The 14,842-nt window shown below is 41.4% G+C and overlaps 1 protein-coding gene across 3 annotated transcripts in view; it reads right to left on the reverse strand.

The window, feature by feature from the left end:
* Positions 1–2,538: 2,538 nt before the first annotated feature.
* LOC139411103 (netrin receptor UNC5D-like) overlaps positions 2,539–14,842 on the reverse strand; it is a 216,910-nt gene continuing 204,606 nt past the window's right edge. For 2 of the 3 annotated variants that reach the window (XM_071156961.1, XM_071156963.1), the window contains 5 exons: positions 13,991–14,218; positions 9,771–9,920; positions 6,972–7,136; positions 6,395–6,573; positions 2,544–5,656 (listed from right to left, as the gene is read on the reverse strand). In XM_071156961.1, the coding sequence (XP_071013062.1) occupies positions 5,377–5,656; positions 6,395–6,573; positions 6,972–7,136; positions 9,771–9,920; positions 13,991–14,218 (1,002 nt within the window). In that variant the 3' untranslated portion in view covers positions 2,544–5,376. Of the gene's footprint in view, positions 5,657–6,394; positions 6,574–6,971; positions 7,137–9,770; positions 9,921–13,990; positions 14,219–14,842 lie in introns of all 3 variants that reach the window. The other variant, XM_071156962.1, reaches the window with a different exon arrangement.

Consider the following 14,842-nt stretch of genomic DNA (forward strand, 5'->3'; position numbering starts at 1 on the left):
AAAGTAGATGTCCTAACCGACTTGCCAAATCTATAGTTTGTCAACAAGAAATTTGTGGAATGGTTGAAAAACAAGTTTTAATGACTCCACCCTAAGTGTTTGTTAACTTCCGACTTCAACTGTATATATATACATAAATATACACATATTCATATATATATATCAAATACAAAAGGTAAAAAAATACAACCTGTATTAACAGTGCATCAAATGCGTCGAATGTTATGCCACATATGCAGTTGTCATACAGTATTGTATGTGTCCAACACAGCCGCTCATTGTATAGAACTTTTTGGTTTTGCTGATATTTTAACCTCTTACCTTAGCAATTTGCTCATGGGGTCAGCAAAACACTAACATTGAAACATAGCATGCTGGCCATAAACCATTTCTTAAACTCAACATATCATTCTATTCCTTTACTACAGGGGTGTCAAACTCATTCCATGGAGTGCCTACTGGTTGCTGGTTTTTGTTTTTTCATTTCAATTAAGACCTAGACAACCAGGTGGGGGGAGTTTCTTATTAATTTGTGACCTTAATTCATCAATCAGGAGGCGCGAAAACCCAGAGACACTCGGTATTGCATCCATAGAGCAAGAAAGCCATTGTTCATATATATCTAACAATCAAAAGACATCTGGACCACTCATGACTGCTGCTATGTTTGCTATAGCTGATGCATTCTGTCATTCTTGATAAGGATGCAGACTCAAGGGAGTGGCAATGCTCGCTGAGCGACCCATCGAAGATGTCTACTTGGTTTCTTTGGTTTGGATTGTGCTGGGTCTAGGCTAATTTTGAAGTAGGCAAACACTTCACTCTGGAAATTAGTACACTGAACAAAAATATTAACACAATATGTAAAGTGTTGGTCCCAGAAATGTTCCATGCACACAACAAGAGTATTATTTCTCCTTTGCCAAGATAATCCATCCACCTGACAGGTGTGGCATATCAAGAAGTGAATTAAACAGCATGATCATTAGACAGGTGCACCTTGTGCTGGGGACAATAAAAGACCACTCTAAAATGTGCAGTTTTGTCAAACAACAATGGCACAGACGTCTCAAGTTGAGGGCACATGCAATTGGCATGCTGAACGCATTAATGTACACCAGAGCTGTTACCAGAGATTTGTTCATTTCTCTATCATAAGCTGCCTTCAACATCGTTTTAGAGAATTTGGCAGTACGTCCAACCAGCCTCACAACCACAGACCATGTGTAACCAAGCCATAGCAGGACCTCCACATCCGGCAATGTTTGAGACCAGCCACCCGGACAGCTGATGAAACTGTGGTTTTTCATAACCGATTAATTTTTGCAAACTGTCAGAAACCTTCTCAGGGAAGCTCATCAGCTTGCTCTGCGTCCTCAACAGGGTCTTGAACTGACTGCAGTTTGGCGTCGCAATCGACTTCAGTGGGCAAATGCTAACCTTTGATGGCCACTGGCACACTGGAGAATTGTGCCGTTCACGGATATCTCCGGGTTTCAACTGTACCGAGCAGATGGTAGACAGTGTGTATGGCGTAGTGTGGGTGAGCGGTTTGCTGATGTCAACTTTGTGATCAGAGTGCACCATGGTGGCGGTGGGGTTATGGTATGGGCAGGCATAAGCTACGGACAACGAACACAATTTTATTTTATCTATGGCAATTTGAATCTAAAAATATACCATGACGAGATCCTGAGGCCCATTGTGGTGCTATTCATCCACCGCCATCACCTCATGTTTCAGCATGATAAAGCACGACGCCATGTCGCAAGGATCTGTATACAATTCCTGAAAGCTGAAAATGTCCCAGTTCTTCCATGGCCTGCATACACACCAGACATGTCACCCATTGAGCATGTTTGGGATGCTCTGGATCGAAATGTACGTCAGCGTGTTCCAGTTCCTTCCAATATCCAGCAATTTCGCATAGACATTGAACAGGAGTAGGACTTATATGAACTGTAACTCAGTAAAATCTTAGAAATTGGTACATGTTGCGATTATATTTTTGTTCAGTGTAGGTATGTTGAAATGGTCTTGAACTTTGTCCCTCCTCTCCTGCCAGTTTGGGGCATTCAATAGAACTGAGTAGGACCTCACCTTCCTCAGGGGCAGACTTATTCCTATGTGCCCTCCACATGACTCATTAGTACTGTATTCTGCAGTGCAGTCTCTTGTAAGCACAGTAGCTTCCTGTGTGCCCAGGACTGCATGGTATGCAAGAAGTGGCCAGTCAGGGCACTTTTTCTCAGCTGGTATTAAGATAATCAAAATCTAATTGTATGAGCAGCCACAGTGTTCGTTAGAGTTACAGTACAGCCAGAGGATAACTGGGACCAAGCTGGGACCAAGCTAATCATTAAGAGACTTGTGGAAGAAAACAACTTCAGCCATATTATATATAAGCAAGGAGAAATCAAAAGCATGAAAAGGCATGCATGTCAGAGATATGTACTCAAACAAAATTACAGTGATGTAGACCTAGCAAAGTGCATATCATATTGTGTCAACGGTGCACAGTAACCTACTCATACTAAATTTGAGACTTTTCAACTGTACATTTATTTCCAAAAGGCTACATATACATTTGCAAATTCTACTATACAGAAAACATCCAAAATGTCCATAATTATATAGATATAATATACCACAAAGCTGCCCTGGCAATACCAAACATATATGTTTAGCACTAGAAAAGCTCTGCAGCCTATTAAATGATTTCATCTTAAATACTTTTTGAACTAATACTTTTTTAAATGTATATTGGTATGGTTTTGTTTTGTTGCTTTTTTTCATCCCCATCTGTACTTTACAACATTCACCATTTACAGTAGTTAAACAAGGCACAAGAATAGTGACATGAAGCCCAAGGCCATGCGTGATGTGAAAAGGAGCATCGTAACCTCTAGCTCTGGTACACGGGGTTAGTGTTGCATGATAACGCTGAGCCAGCTAATACCCTGGACCAGAGCTAGGTAACATCCATCCGTGATGTAAATCAGGGTGGAGATCTAGTTACCAGGGTTGTGTCCTAATTGGCACCCTTTTCACTATATACTGCACTACTTTTCACCAGGGCCCATAAGGCTCTAGTCAAAAGCAGTACACACTATAGGGAATACATTACCATTTGGGACACATCCCAGCTCAGGGGACAGTAAATCAGGGGTCCAACAGTAAACTCTTCAGCCAGTGACACAGCAATACTCTAACACAAAGCATAAGTATACAGAGAGTGTGTGTGTGTGTGTGTGTGTGTGTGTGTGTGTGTGTGTGTGTGTGTGTGTGTGTGTGTTCATGGTTCAAAGCTCAGTGGCCCCACTTAACATTTACAAACTTAACTTCAACATTTAATAAGTTGGACATGACTCAGCATTGCTGCATTAAATAAAATAGTTACAATTCTGTTTGGTTGTTAAGATGTATTGTATTTTACAGACAAATGCTCTTAATGCAACATCAGCCACTGTTTAGCATTACAACAGCACACTTGCTTCCATTTTTTGTACCACTCTTGCTCACATTAGTACAGGGGAGGAGAATCCACAACTAACAATTAAAAAACAATCATATTCAAAATGTAAAGCTCACTCACTAATCTGTTCTATAGCCAGCTGGGTTGTATAACGATTAACATTCGATTGATCACTAGAGTATAGCCAATCTGAATAGCAATGTAGGTTTCACGTACAACGTAACTTCAGCTCTTATGTAATCCTTCATGATGAGAGCGACAAAACTGGTACATGAACCCGGTCATGTAGCATAAACACTCTTCAGCTCAACACTGTATGTTTTGTGTCCCAAATGGAACCCTATTACCTTTAAAGTGCACTATTCAAAAGTAGCGCACTATTGGGAATAGGGTATCATTTGGGACGCATCCTGTTGTATATGAAATTGCATATAACAAACTATGTGCCAACAGTGTTTTAGGTACAGTAGTTCAGAGGAGACTGCAACATGTGTACAATCAACAAGTTGAGCGTCTTTTGTAAAATGAGCAACATTTTCAAAAACTATTCAGATAATTTCAAATCCGTGTTATTATGATCTTAATACTATAGCAATGAAAGCAGTGAGTAACTACAAAGGGACATGGATCCAAACCTGTAGATGAGAAATCACACTGAACACATACAACAGAAATATGCATAATAACAATGACTTTAAAGTATACATCCGCCCTATGAATTACTGTTGCATTCTTTCATTTTTGTTTTAGCTGGATGTCTTTTCTAAACATGTTCAAAACAGTGCCTATTGTTCAGACCAGTAATTCATAATCCCCTGCTTTCCTATGACATTTAAGGTGCGTCCCAAATGGCACCATATTCCCTACATAGTGCACTACTTTTGTTCAGAGCCCTATGGGCTCCCCTTACTTGTACAGTACAACAGGATGTTAAACATGCATGCTTAATGTACCAGAAGGGCTTCCATACCATAACACATTCTATCCACATTGATGTCCTGTGTAGTTGTGAAGTGCTGTGCCTCTGCTGGGAGGCTTGTGTGTGGTGGATAGCTATGCAGCTCTTTGACAGGTGTCAATGGTTGGAAGTGGGTGATAAGATGCAGTGTTACACATGGCACAGGGCCAGGAAATGATGTCTTACAACTCCTCCAGCTTTCTCCTTCTCCCCCTGGGTGGCCAAACCACAACTTGTGCGCACACACACAAACACACACACAATAGCCTGACACAAAGACATTTTCATCATCATCAGGGGTTTTGCCATTACAGTAAAAATCATGTTATTCAAATCTGTACCTTTCACATGTTTTTCAGAGTGGTTTCTCCCATTTGATACATTATTTGGAATTGATAACCTAGTATTCAAATAGGAACGAATACCATACAGATGTCTTACGGTAAATGGGTGTGATATTGGTTCCTTCCCAAATAGCAGACCCTATTACCTATTTAGTGCACTACTTTTCACCAGCGTCCATAGGGCTCTGGCCAGAAGTACTGCACTACATCGGAAATGGGCTTCCATTTGGGCACTGAGGATAGTTTCAACCTCTCGGGATGGTGAAGAGCTGTTCCACTCTCTGAAGAGCATTGGTTGGTCCCAACAACAGAATAAGAAAACAAGGGCAACAGAAACTCAATTGAGGGTCAGCCTGACTTAAGAATGGATTGACTAAGAGGAAAATAATGGAGGGAATGGAACACAAAGGCAAAACAGATTTACAGTACATCCTCAGAAAAGGGTGGATACAGTATGCACACAGCAATGACAGATTTTATATTTTTTCAGTGGTCATTGTTGTCGGTCATGTTGTTTTGCACTGTGAACAACAATCTCCATCTTATGCATTACGCTTCTGTTGTTGGGATCTATGTAGAAGAAGAATTCCTCTCATAAATCAGCCAGTATACTCTTGGACTGAGTTAGCAGTCTCATGATTGGTGAGTTCACCCATTCCACACACTGGGTTGCCTGGGCTTCCTGTTCCTAAATGATGTACTAAGTCTGATTCAGGGTCCTCCTGGCTCTTTGCTGCAGCGCTTTTGGAGTGGATCTTGCCAATTTCCTCCAGAGCGCTTGCCAGAGAGTCCAGGTCACCAGTGTCTTGGTGTCGTGCCTCCCACAGGCTCAGTATGACCGCAGAGGGGCTCTGTTGCTTAAGAAAATATGACAGGTTTCTGTAGGGAGAAAGGGGGGGAAACACTTTTGGTAGACAAAGTGGTCACAGCACACTTAGCAAAGTGAACAACACTGTTGTTTATAGATTTTTGTCTCCTATGAGATACAACTCTGTTTCAGCACAGCACTGTTTCCACATCTCAACAGGGAGGGACTGACATGCAATGCTAGTAAGTGTGTATCTGAGAAATGACATACTAGACATCATAAGAGATTTCTTGAAATATCAAAGTTAGTAAACTAGTCAACATTTGAGGGGGGAAAAGTCCATGTCACGTTAGGACTGAATATGTACTGTAGGCCTATGATAAACACTCTGTAGGCCTATTGGGTCGTTTGGGGTAACAACTTGCAATGTCTGTATTACAGCAAGTCATTAGATCCAGTGGAGGGCAGTATTTCACTATAAAACATGGGTTTACCCGTCCCTGCCAAAAGCATCACCCTCTGTGAATGCAGTCATTTCTGTGCCATCAGACTCAATTAAAATCAGCTTAACATGATAAGATATAATATGAGGACAGCTGATTGGGCTCATTTGGAAGCCCAAAAGTCTCAAATACCTTCTGCTGTTTGTTCAAGTAATCATTGAAACATTCAGTGAGACATGATAGACAGTTGGGCTACATCTCAAATGGCACCCTACTCCCTATTTAGTACCATGGGGCCCTGGTCAAAAGTAGTGCACTACATTGGGAATAGGGGGGGTATTTGGGATCACAGCCTTGGACACTCACCTATCTAGATGGAGTTTCTGGGCTAAGAGCTGCCAGTCCTTGCCCTTGGCATTGGCAGTGTCAAAGGTGGCACATATCCTCTGGCGGATGGAGAGGGGGATTTTGAAGGCCTTGGGCCCTGCCTGTGAGGTGACGGTGCAGTCCGTCTGGGTAAAAAATGGGACTGACTCCTTCTTGCTCTACAAGGGAAAAACAGAGCCAAAACACAATGTCACAGGAGTCAAGTATAATTAAAAAACTATTTTATTTAACAAAAAGGCTGTTAGGATACACAGGGCCATCAATAAGTCAGCTCTCATTGATAGTGTCTAGCTACCCTCGGTTTTAAAAAGAAGCATAGGATGCATCCCAAATGGCAACCTATTCCCTATATATTTCACTACTTTTGACCAGAGCCCTATGGGCCTTGGTCAAAAGTAGTACACCACAGGGAATAGGGAGAGACAACCACTGCAGACTCCTGAGAACAGGATGTTCTGCTAGTGACAGCAGAGGACACTGACTTCACTAAGGTTAAATAAAGGTTGTGTGGATTGTGGAAGTAAAATGTCATCCATACACGGAGAGCCAGGCTCACCTCCGCCACGGACGTATAGACCTGCAGAATCTGCTCATGACCTTTGACCTGGCGCACGCTGATCTTGCAGGAGAGCTGGGTGGTGGTGGGGCTGTTTCTCTCCAGGGAGAAGGCACAGTGCAGGGGCTTCTGATTGCTGCACCACACTTGGGAAAAGGAGAATTCCTGCAGCCAGGCACACAGAGAGAATTATGTATGGAAGTAATAAGCATTTGTACTGGGGGGGTTCAATTCCCACTTAATTCTGATAATGGATGTCGGATCGCGGGCTAAATATTACACACAATATCCGAGACCGAGGGAATGACGAACGGAAAAATTATTGCCTTTGATGTTTAATACATTTCTGCAGTGGGCACCTCTCTGTAGGGAAATCCTTGACCTCCTGCACGCTTCCATCTTCCATCTCTGCATAATAAAGTCACCAGTAAACGAGTCACAGTGATGAGCTGCCTCCGAAATGGCACCTTATCCCCTATATAGTGCACTACTTATCATCTACAGGATGGGTGTCCCTTGTTGCTAACGTGCACTAATGTGACTAGAATGACGTTGTATACAACAGCCAACTTTCCGGGATATAGACATGTCTTATATGGGCAGAAAGCTTAAATTCTTGTTACTCTAACTGCAGTGTCCAATTAACAGTAGCTATTACAGTGGAAAAATACCATGTTATTGTTTGAGGAGAGTGCACAACAACAAAAAAAACTTTATCACGGCAACTGGTTTGATACATTCACCTCTGAAGGTAAAGCATGTGCTTACATTCAGTAATCTTGCTCTGAGTTGTCATCCTGAGGGTCCCAGAGATAAAATGTAGCATAGTTTTGTTTGATAAAATCTATTTTTATGTTCAAATGTAGGAACTGGGGTCTACAGTTTGACCCCACTGCTGTCTCTGGCTCCACACCCACCCCGCCTGGCCATCTAGATGTGTGAAAGTTAGTGTATAAGCTAATGATCCACCATGTATGACATTCCTGGGAGTGTGTAAACTGAAAATGTTTATTACCATAGCATTTTTGTATGTTCTCTATAGTTATGTACTTGAAAATATATCAATTGACCAAACTCCTGGCAGACTTGATTCAAAATATTGTGCAGTAATGTAATTCTTCACTGGATCAGCCTGAAACTTTGCAAACACACTGCTGCCATCTGGTGGTCAAAATCTAAATTACACCTAGACTCCAATCAATGTATGGCCTTTCTCTTGCATTTCAAAGATGATGAAAAAATATATATTTTACCAGATCTAATGTGCTATATTATCCTACATTTATTTCACATTTGCACAAATTGTTATCAATAATATGCATATCATTGCTTCAGGTCCTGAGCTACAGGCAGTTTGACTTGGGTGTCATTTTAGGTGAAAATTGAAAAAAAGAGTATGATCCCAGTGGGCTCTGGTCAAAAGTAGTGCACTATATAGGGAACAGGGTGCCATTTGATACGTAACCATGGCAATAGGGACACTAGCTAACTGTACAGTAAAAAAAAAACTGCCTAGTGTGCCTAAAGAGAACTTAACCCCTTAGCTTTGATCATCTGATCCTCCCCGATGTGGGATGGATGTGTCAGATAATGGTGCACAGGGGAATGATGGAAGTGGAGAGGCCAGGTACTCTAGCAGTAAAATAAAAAATAAAAAGCTAACTTGATGTATGGTCCAGGCAAGAGCCATTACTCTCCAAATGCCCTTTGAAAGGGGGAGGTTCATAGAGGCAGTCTCCTTCCAAAGATCATCATAAATAAGCCAAGAGGAGGTGTCTGTCTGACGGTCTGTGTGAAACACGCTACCCTACTTCCTCACCTCTCACAGATGTATGGGGACAATGCAGTGTGCACACACAGTTACCAATAAAGGTAAACAACCTCCTGTAAAAATGGCAGTCTGGTTGTAACCAAACATTTTGTTAACCATCTGGCAATTAATAACACATACAACTTTCTATCAGTGGTGTAAAGTACTTTAAAAAATACTTTAAAGTACTAATTCAGTAGTTTTTGGGGGTATCTGGTCTTTATTATTTATATTTTTGACAACTGTTACTTTTACTTCACTACATTTTCCCTGACACCCAAAAGTACTCATGACATGTTGAATGCCTCTGATCTGGTAGACTCACTAAACACAAATGCACCGTATGTAAATTTTGTGTGTTGGAGTGTACACCTGGCTATCCATGTATTTTTAAAACAAGAAAATGGTGCCATCTGCTTTGAATTTTAAATAATGTATACTTTTACTCTTATTTTAGAAATTACATTTACTTTTGATACTTAAGTATATTTAGAACCAAATACTTTTACTCTAGTAGTATTTTACTGGGTGGCTTTCACTTTTACTTGAATAACTTTCTATTTAAGGTATCTATACTTTTACTCAAGTATAACAATTGGGTACTTTTTCCACCACTGCTTTCTATGCTAAGATTTGCAGTTTCTGAAAATCTTTAGTGCTCAACACTTTAGGGTAAGGCAGAACAAGATAATGTCCCTATCTGGAAGTACCAAACAGTCTACATTTGTACGCCAAGACTGCTTTAACAATACCTGACATCTGGTAAAGAGTTTGAAGTTCCAGTTTCAACAGTTTCTGAAATGATTCAGTGCGAAACGCTTTAGGGTAAGGCAGAAGTCGATAATGTCTTACAGTGTCTAGTTCTGATTAGACTGACACAATTCTTCCTGAAACTTACAACTGACACAAGTCCTGCTGAGACAGAGACTGTCATAACATGTACATCATAACGTCTACATCTCTAAGTAGTTAAAGTCTAAAACAGTTACCTGACACGTAGTAAAGGGTTTGATGCTCCATAGAAATTGTGGGACATCCTGGATGTAGACCTGGAGGCTGAAGGTGTTCCCTCTGAAAGGCAGCATCTTAGGTTCCTCCAGGAGCTGTCCTCCTCTACTGGTCTCTGTGGCCACCACTCCCTGGAGGGAGTGAGGGACCGGAGAGTCAGTCGGCCAGTTCTCTTTATCACCACAGTTCACTTCTGCTTCCAACCACAAATCCTCACAAAACCTGATCATTTTCGAAATTACATGAAATACTAAAAAACAATTCTCATTAGTAGCAAGCTATATTAAATATGGAACCACAATACAAGATTGAAGTTTCAATTTAATGCATTAGATGAGCATGTATCGGCTAACATCCATCCCCAAAATTGTATTTGAAATGATGAAAGTGCCTTTTGATTTGAGGCTGTAAGGTATTCATCTGTCACCATTGTTCTGCTCCTGTGGGGCGTTTAATGTATGAGCGGTCTATTCTCAGACATCTCAATGCCAAAGAGAAGCGACAAAAGAAACAGAGGGATGACTAACACCATGCCATGCTGACTGCTTGTGACTGTTTGTTTGCATTTGTGTTAGGGCTGTGACGGTCATGGAATTTTGGATGACGGTAATTGGCCAGCCAAATGACTGCGGTCTCCGTAATAGAAAATAAATATATATACAGTGAATTCTGAAAGTATTCAGACCCCTCGACTTTTGCTACATTTTGTTATGTTACAGCCTTATTCTAAAATTGTACAAATATTTTTTTCCCCTCATCAATCTACACTCAAAACCCCATAATGACAAAGCAAAAACAGGTTTTTAGACATTTTGCAAAAAACAGAAATACCTTATTTACATAAGTATTCAGACCCTTTGATATGAAACTCGAAATTGAGCTCAGGTGCATCCTGTTTCCATTGATCATCCTTGTGATGTTTCTACAACTTGATTGGAGTCCACCTGTGGTGAATTCAATTGATTGGACATTATTTGGAAAGGCACACACCTGTCTATGTAAGGTCCCACAGTTGACGGTGAATGTCAGAGCAAAAACTATGCCATGAGGTTGAAGGAATTGTCAGAGAGCTCTGAGCCAGGATAGTGCAGAGGCACAGATCTGGGGAAGGGTACCAAAACATTTCTGCAGCATTGAAGGTCCCCAAGAACACAGTGGCCTCCATCATTATTAAATGGAAGAAGTTTGGAGATCTGGCCACTCAGCCAAACTGAGCGATCTTGGGAGAAGGGCCTTGGTCAGGGAGGTGACCAAGAACCTGATGGTCACTCTGACAGAGCTGAAATGAGAGAACCTACCAGAAGGACAACCATCTCTGCAGCACTCCACCAATCAGGACTTTATGGTGGAGTGGCAAGACGGAATCCACACCTCAGTAAAAGGCGCATGACAGCCCGCTTGGAGTTTGCCAAAAGGCATCTAAAGGACTCCGACCATGAGAAACAAGATTCTCTGGTCTGATGAAACCAAGATTTAACTTGTCACGGTTAAGCATGGTGGTGGAAGCATTATGCTGTGGGGATGTTTTTCAGCAGCAGGGACTGGGAGACTAGCCAGGATCGAAAATGAATGGAGCAAAGTACAGGGAGATCCTTGACGAAACCCTGATCCAGAGCACTCAGGACCTCAGACCCTAAGCACACAGCCAACACAACGCAGGAGTGGCTTCGGGACAAGTCTCTGAATGTCCTTGAGTGGCCCAGCCAGAGCCCAGACTTGAACCCAATCGAACATCTCTGGAGAGACCTGAAAATAGTTGTGCAGCAACACTCCCCAGCCATCCTGACAGCATCATACCTAAGAAGACTCGAGGCTGTAATCGCTGCCAAATATGCTTCAACAAAGTACTGAGTAAAGGGTCTGAGTACTTATGTAAATGTGACAAAGTAGTTTTTTTTTCTTTGCAAAAATTTCAAAAAGCCTGTTTTTGCTTTGTCATTATTGGGTATTGTGTGTAGATTGATGAGGAAGAAAAAAAATAATTGAATCAATTTTAGAATAAGGCTGTAACGTCACAAAATGTGGAAAAAGTCAAGGGGTCTGAATACTTTCTGAATGCACTGGATAGGGAGACACACATTTTCTCCTTTCCTCCGCTCCTGACTGCATGTGGTGCCATAGAAATAGAATCAATAGAACGGGTATCCCCATTCAAGTCAATGATGGCATAAAGGGTGGACTGGCTGCCATTGCGAGTGTACCCATACAGAGAGGAAGAGGCGAAACGAGACGTTTTACTCCGTTCAAAATCTGTCCACAAAAATAATTAAGTATTATTTTTGTGTTGAGGCCAATGAGTGTCGAATTTGGTCAACAGAAAAATTATTATTTGCTACGTGAAGCTTATTTGATCGAATAGAATTTATGTTGTTACGAATGCATTGATATACATGGCATATCGGCAACTTACCCAAAAACAACTTTATATCGGAATTGTGCCTGCTGTCATGACATAGATAGAGGACTCATCATGGATATAACTCATTTTAGCATGGATTATACAATTGAGGGCTTCCACAATTTTAAAGAGTTGGGACTTGTGAGCTAAGAGCCAATGAGCTGGGAGAAAACAACCAATGAAGAACAAGAAAATGGACTAATTTAAAATGGAGATAGCCTCAATGGCGCTGTCCATGCTGTCACAGACACTATAATGACACAGACAAGCATTTCACTACACTCACAATAACATCTGCTAACCATGTGTATGTGACCAATATAATTAGATTTAATTTGATTCAAAGATTAGTCCTCTATTTATCTTGGCCTGTTCTTCATACTCTTATCTGTGCTCTCATTTGCTAGAATGGTCCCACCTGATCTCACCTCCTCCCGTCTTTGAGGACATGTATTTCCATTGTTGGAGCGGTCACTTGACTATCTTGTCAATCTAATAGAACATCTTTGACCCATAGGAGCAAAGCAGGAAGCACAGTACAAGCAGGAAGTAAAAGCAGGAAGTGTACCCATCAATATGTGCTGTGATTTGTTGATTCAACTCAACTGACGTTACAAAAAAATACATTCCATTACATGAGCCACATCAGTTATCATTTGAATTTAACATTTAATCCTATCCGATCAGATAACCTGATCTGCAGGACGAAAGTTTTCTATTAAAATCAAATTTAAAATCCATAAAATAATTTTTAGGATACATCATGGCCATTTTCTTTGACCTTTTGAGAAATGACACCCTTTCAATGCTACATTTCCTCTTCCCCTGCATTAATATCAGCATTGCTTGAGCAAATGGTATTCCTCTGTAATTCTGTAATCTGTATTCCCCATGCAGACTAGGTTGTGTGCTAGCCCCATCCTCATATTTTATGGCAACTGAAGCCAGAGTAAGAGCTACATTTGGGTACATTTTGCACTGAAATGACATCCTTAATATTATTATCAGGAGCATCCTGTTGATCTAAATCTAGGATATGACCGGTGATTGACTCTGTCCGTCTATAGCCAGAACTTGAACAACATGAAGCAGAGTGAGTGTGATTGTAGCCGACAGAGACCCAGAGGACAGAGGGGGCTGGCATCTGCTCGGCAGGCTGCGCTGGGGACGGATTCATAAACCAAATCCAAAAAGCATTTTAAACCCAGCTGTCAGTGACTTCTGGTAAATCACAGGAACACAAGCAGGGGCTGAGTCACTCCTGAGGCCTATTCTGTTCTGATCACTTCTGTTCTGCTTTATGTCTCTTGGGTGAACTGAGGCAGTTGATTTCCCTGATGCTAGATGATGAGATATCAATACAGACATTCACATGCTTTATTGAATTATATGACCGAATGATTGGAAGGCTAACCCGTAAATATCCATGTTTGTGAGGGACTTGATTCTCTTCTATCATCTGCCGCCTAAGCACTGCCATCAATACTGCGATTCAGATGATTGCCCAAGAGCAAACTGCAATCAATGAAAAGAATGAACCAAGCAAAGGAAAACAACGTGTGCGTATGCATTATGCAACCACCAGGAAATACACCTATTATTCAACAGTATTTCTTATATTCCACTGCTGACAAACAGGCATTGCATGACAAAAATGGATGAGAATGACCTAATCTCAAATTGACCCCTTAGCTCTACCTTGGAAGATCCCCATATTGCTTATACCAATCAAATCCTCTCAGATCTCCACAAATGCATAGGGCATATGGGTCGATTTATGGTGCAGAGCCCCTTCCTGTTTACCTGAAAGGCGTATGGCGTGTCGTCCACACAGTACACTCGGAGGCTGTAGTGCATGGGTGTGGCCCCCATGCTGCCAAACACTGCTAGCTTCAGCCTCTTCACGGCTGCCTGAGTGAGTGGTTCACCAACCAGGGCGTAGGAGCCAGGCTGGTCCAGCAGCAGGTGGCAGCTACTGGAGTCCATCAGGCAGTAACAGAATGTTGACTCATCCTCTACTGACATCACTTCCTGTGACAGGGAACACAGAACACAGGCCGGTTGGCAACAATAAGACAATTGCATGAAGCATCATTACATTTGATTACATTAAGAAGAAATACTATAATTATGCAATTGTGCTATGTGCGGATGTGTATTTGTTCAGAATCTTTTATAGTGTTGTGTCATCATGGGAGCATTTAAATGTTTGGTTCAATGAATATAATTGAAGTGCTTTTTTAAACGGGTTTCCGAGGTAGATGAGATGGTAGCATCTCAGAACACAGATCATTCATCATGAACAACAGCAGTAGTTGGGAAATCCCTTTTATTATTTTAAACTACAATAATGGAATCAGTCGTTTTTATCATCCCAGCCAGCTACCATAATTATATCCCACATTATCTCCCTCTAAAACAGCTGTGTTCACTTCAAATAAAAATAAAAAAAACTGCGAGAAAATTGGAGACATACAAAGCTACATCATTTACACAAATGAGAAGTAATGAAGGGCCAAGGAAGGCGGGATGGTTAGTAGCTACCAATTTTGCCGTCTCTTGTTATTGCGTGTTGAACCTTTGGTCGCAGAGTCGGTTAATGAGATGCAAGGCTTAGCTACAGTATGTCAATTACACACCTGTACCATCCTCAGC

Source organism: Oncorhynchus clarkii, chromosome 6, assembly GCF_045791955.1.
Source record: "Oncorhynchus clarkii lewisi isolate Uvic-CL-2024 chromosome 6, UVic_Ocla_1.0, whole genome shotgun sequence".
In the NCBI taxonomy this organism is placed as follows: domain Eukaryota; kingdom Metazoa; phylum Chordata; class Actinopteri; order Salmoniformes; family Salmonidae; genus Oncorhynchus; species Oncorhynchus clarkii.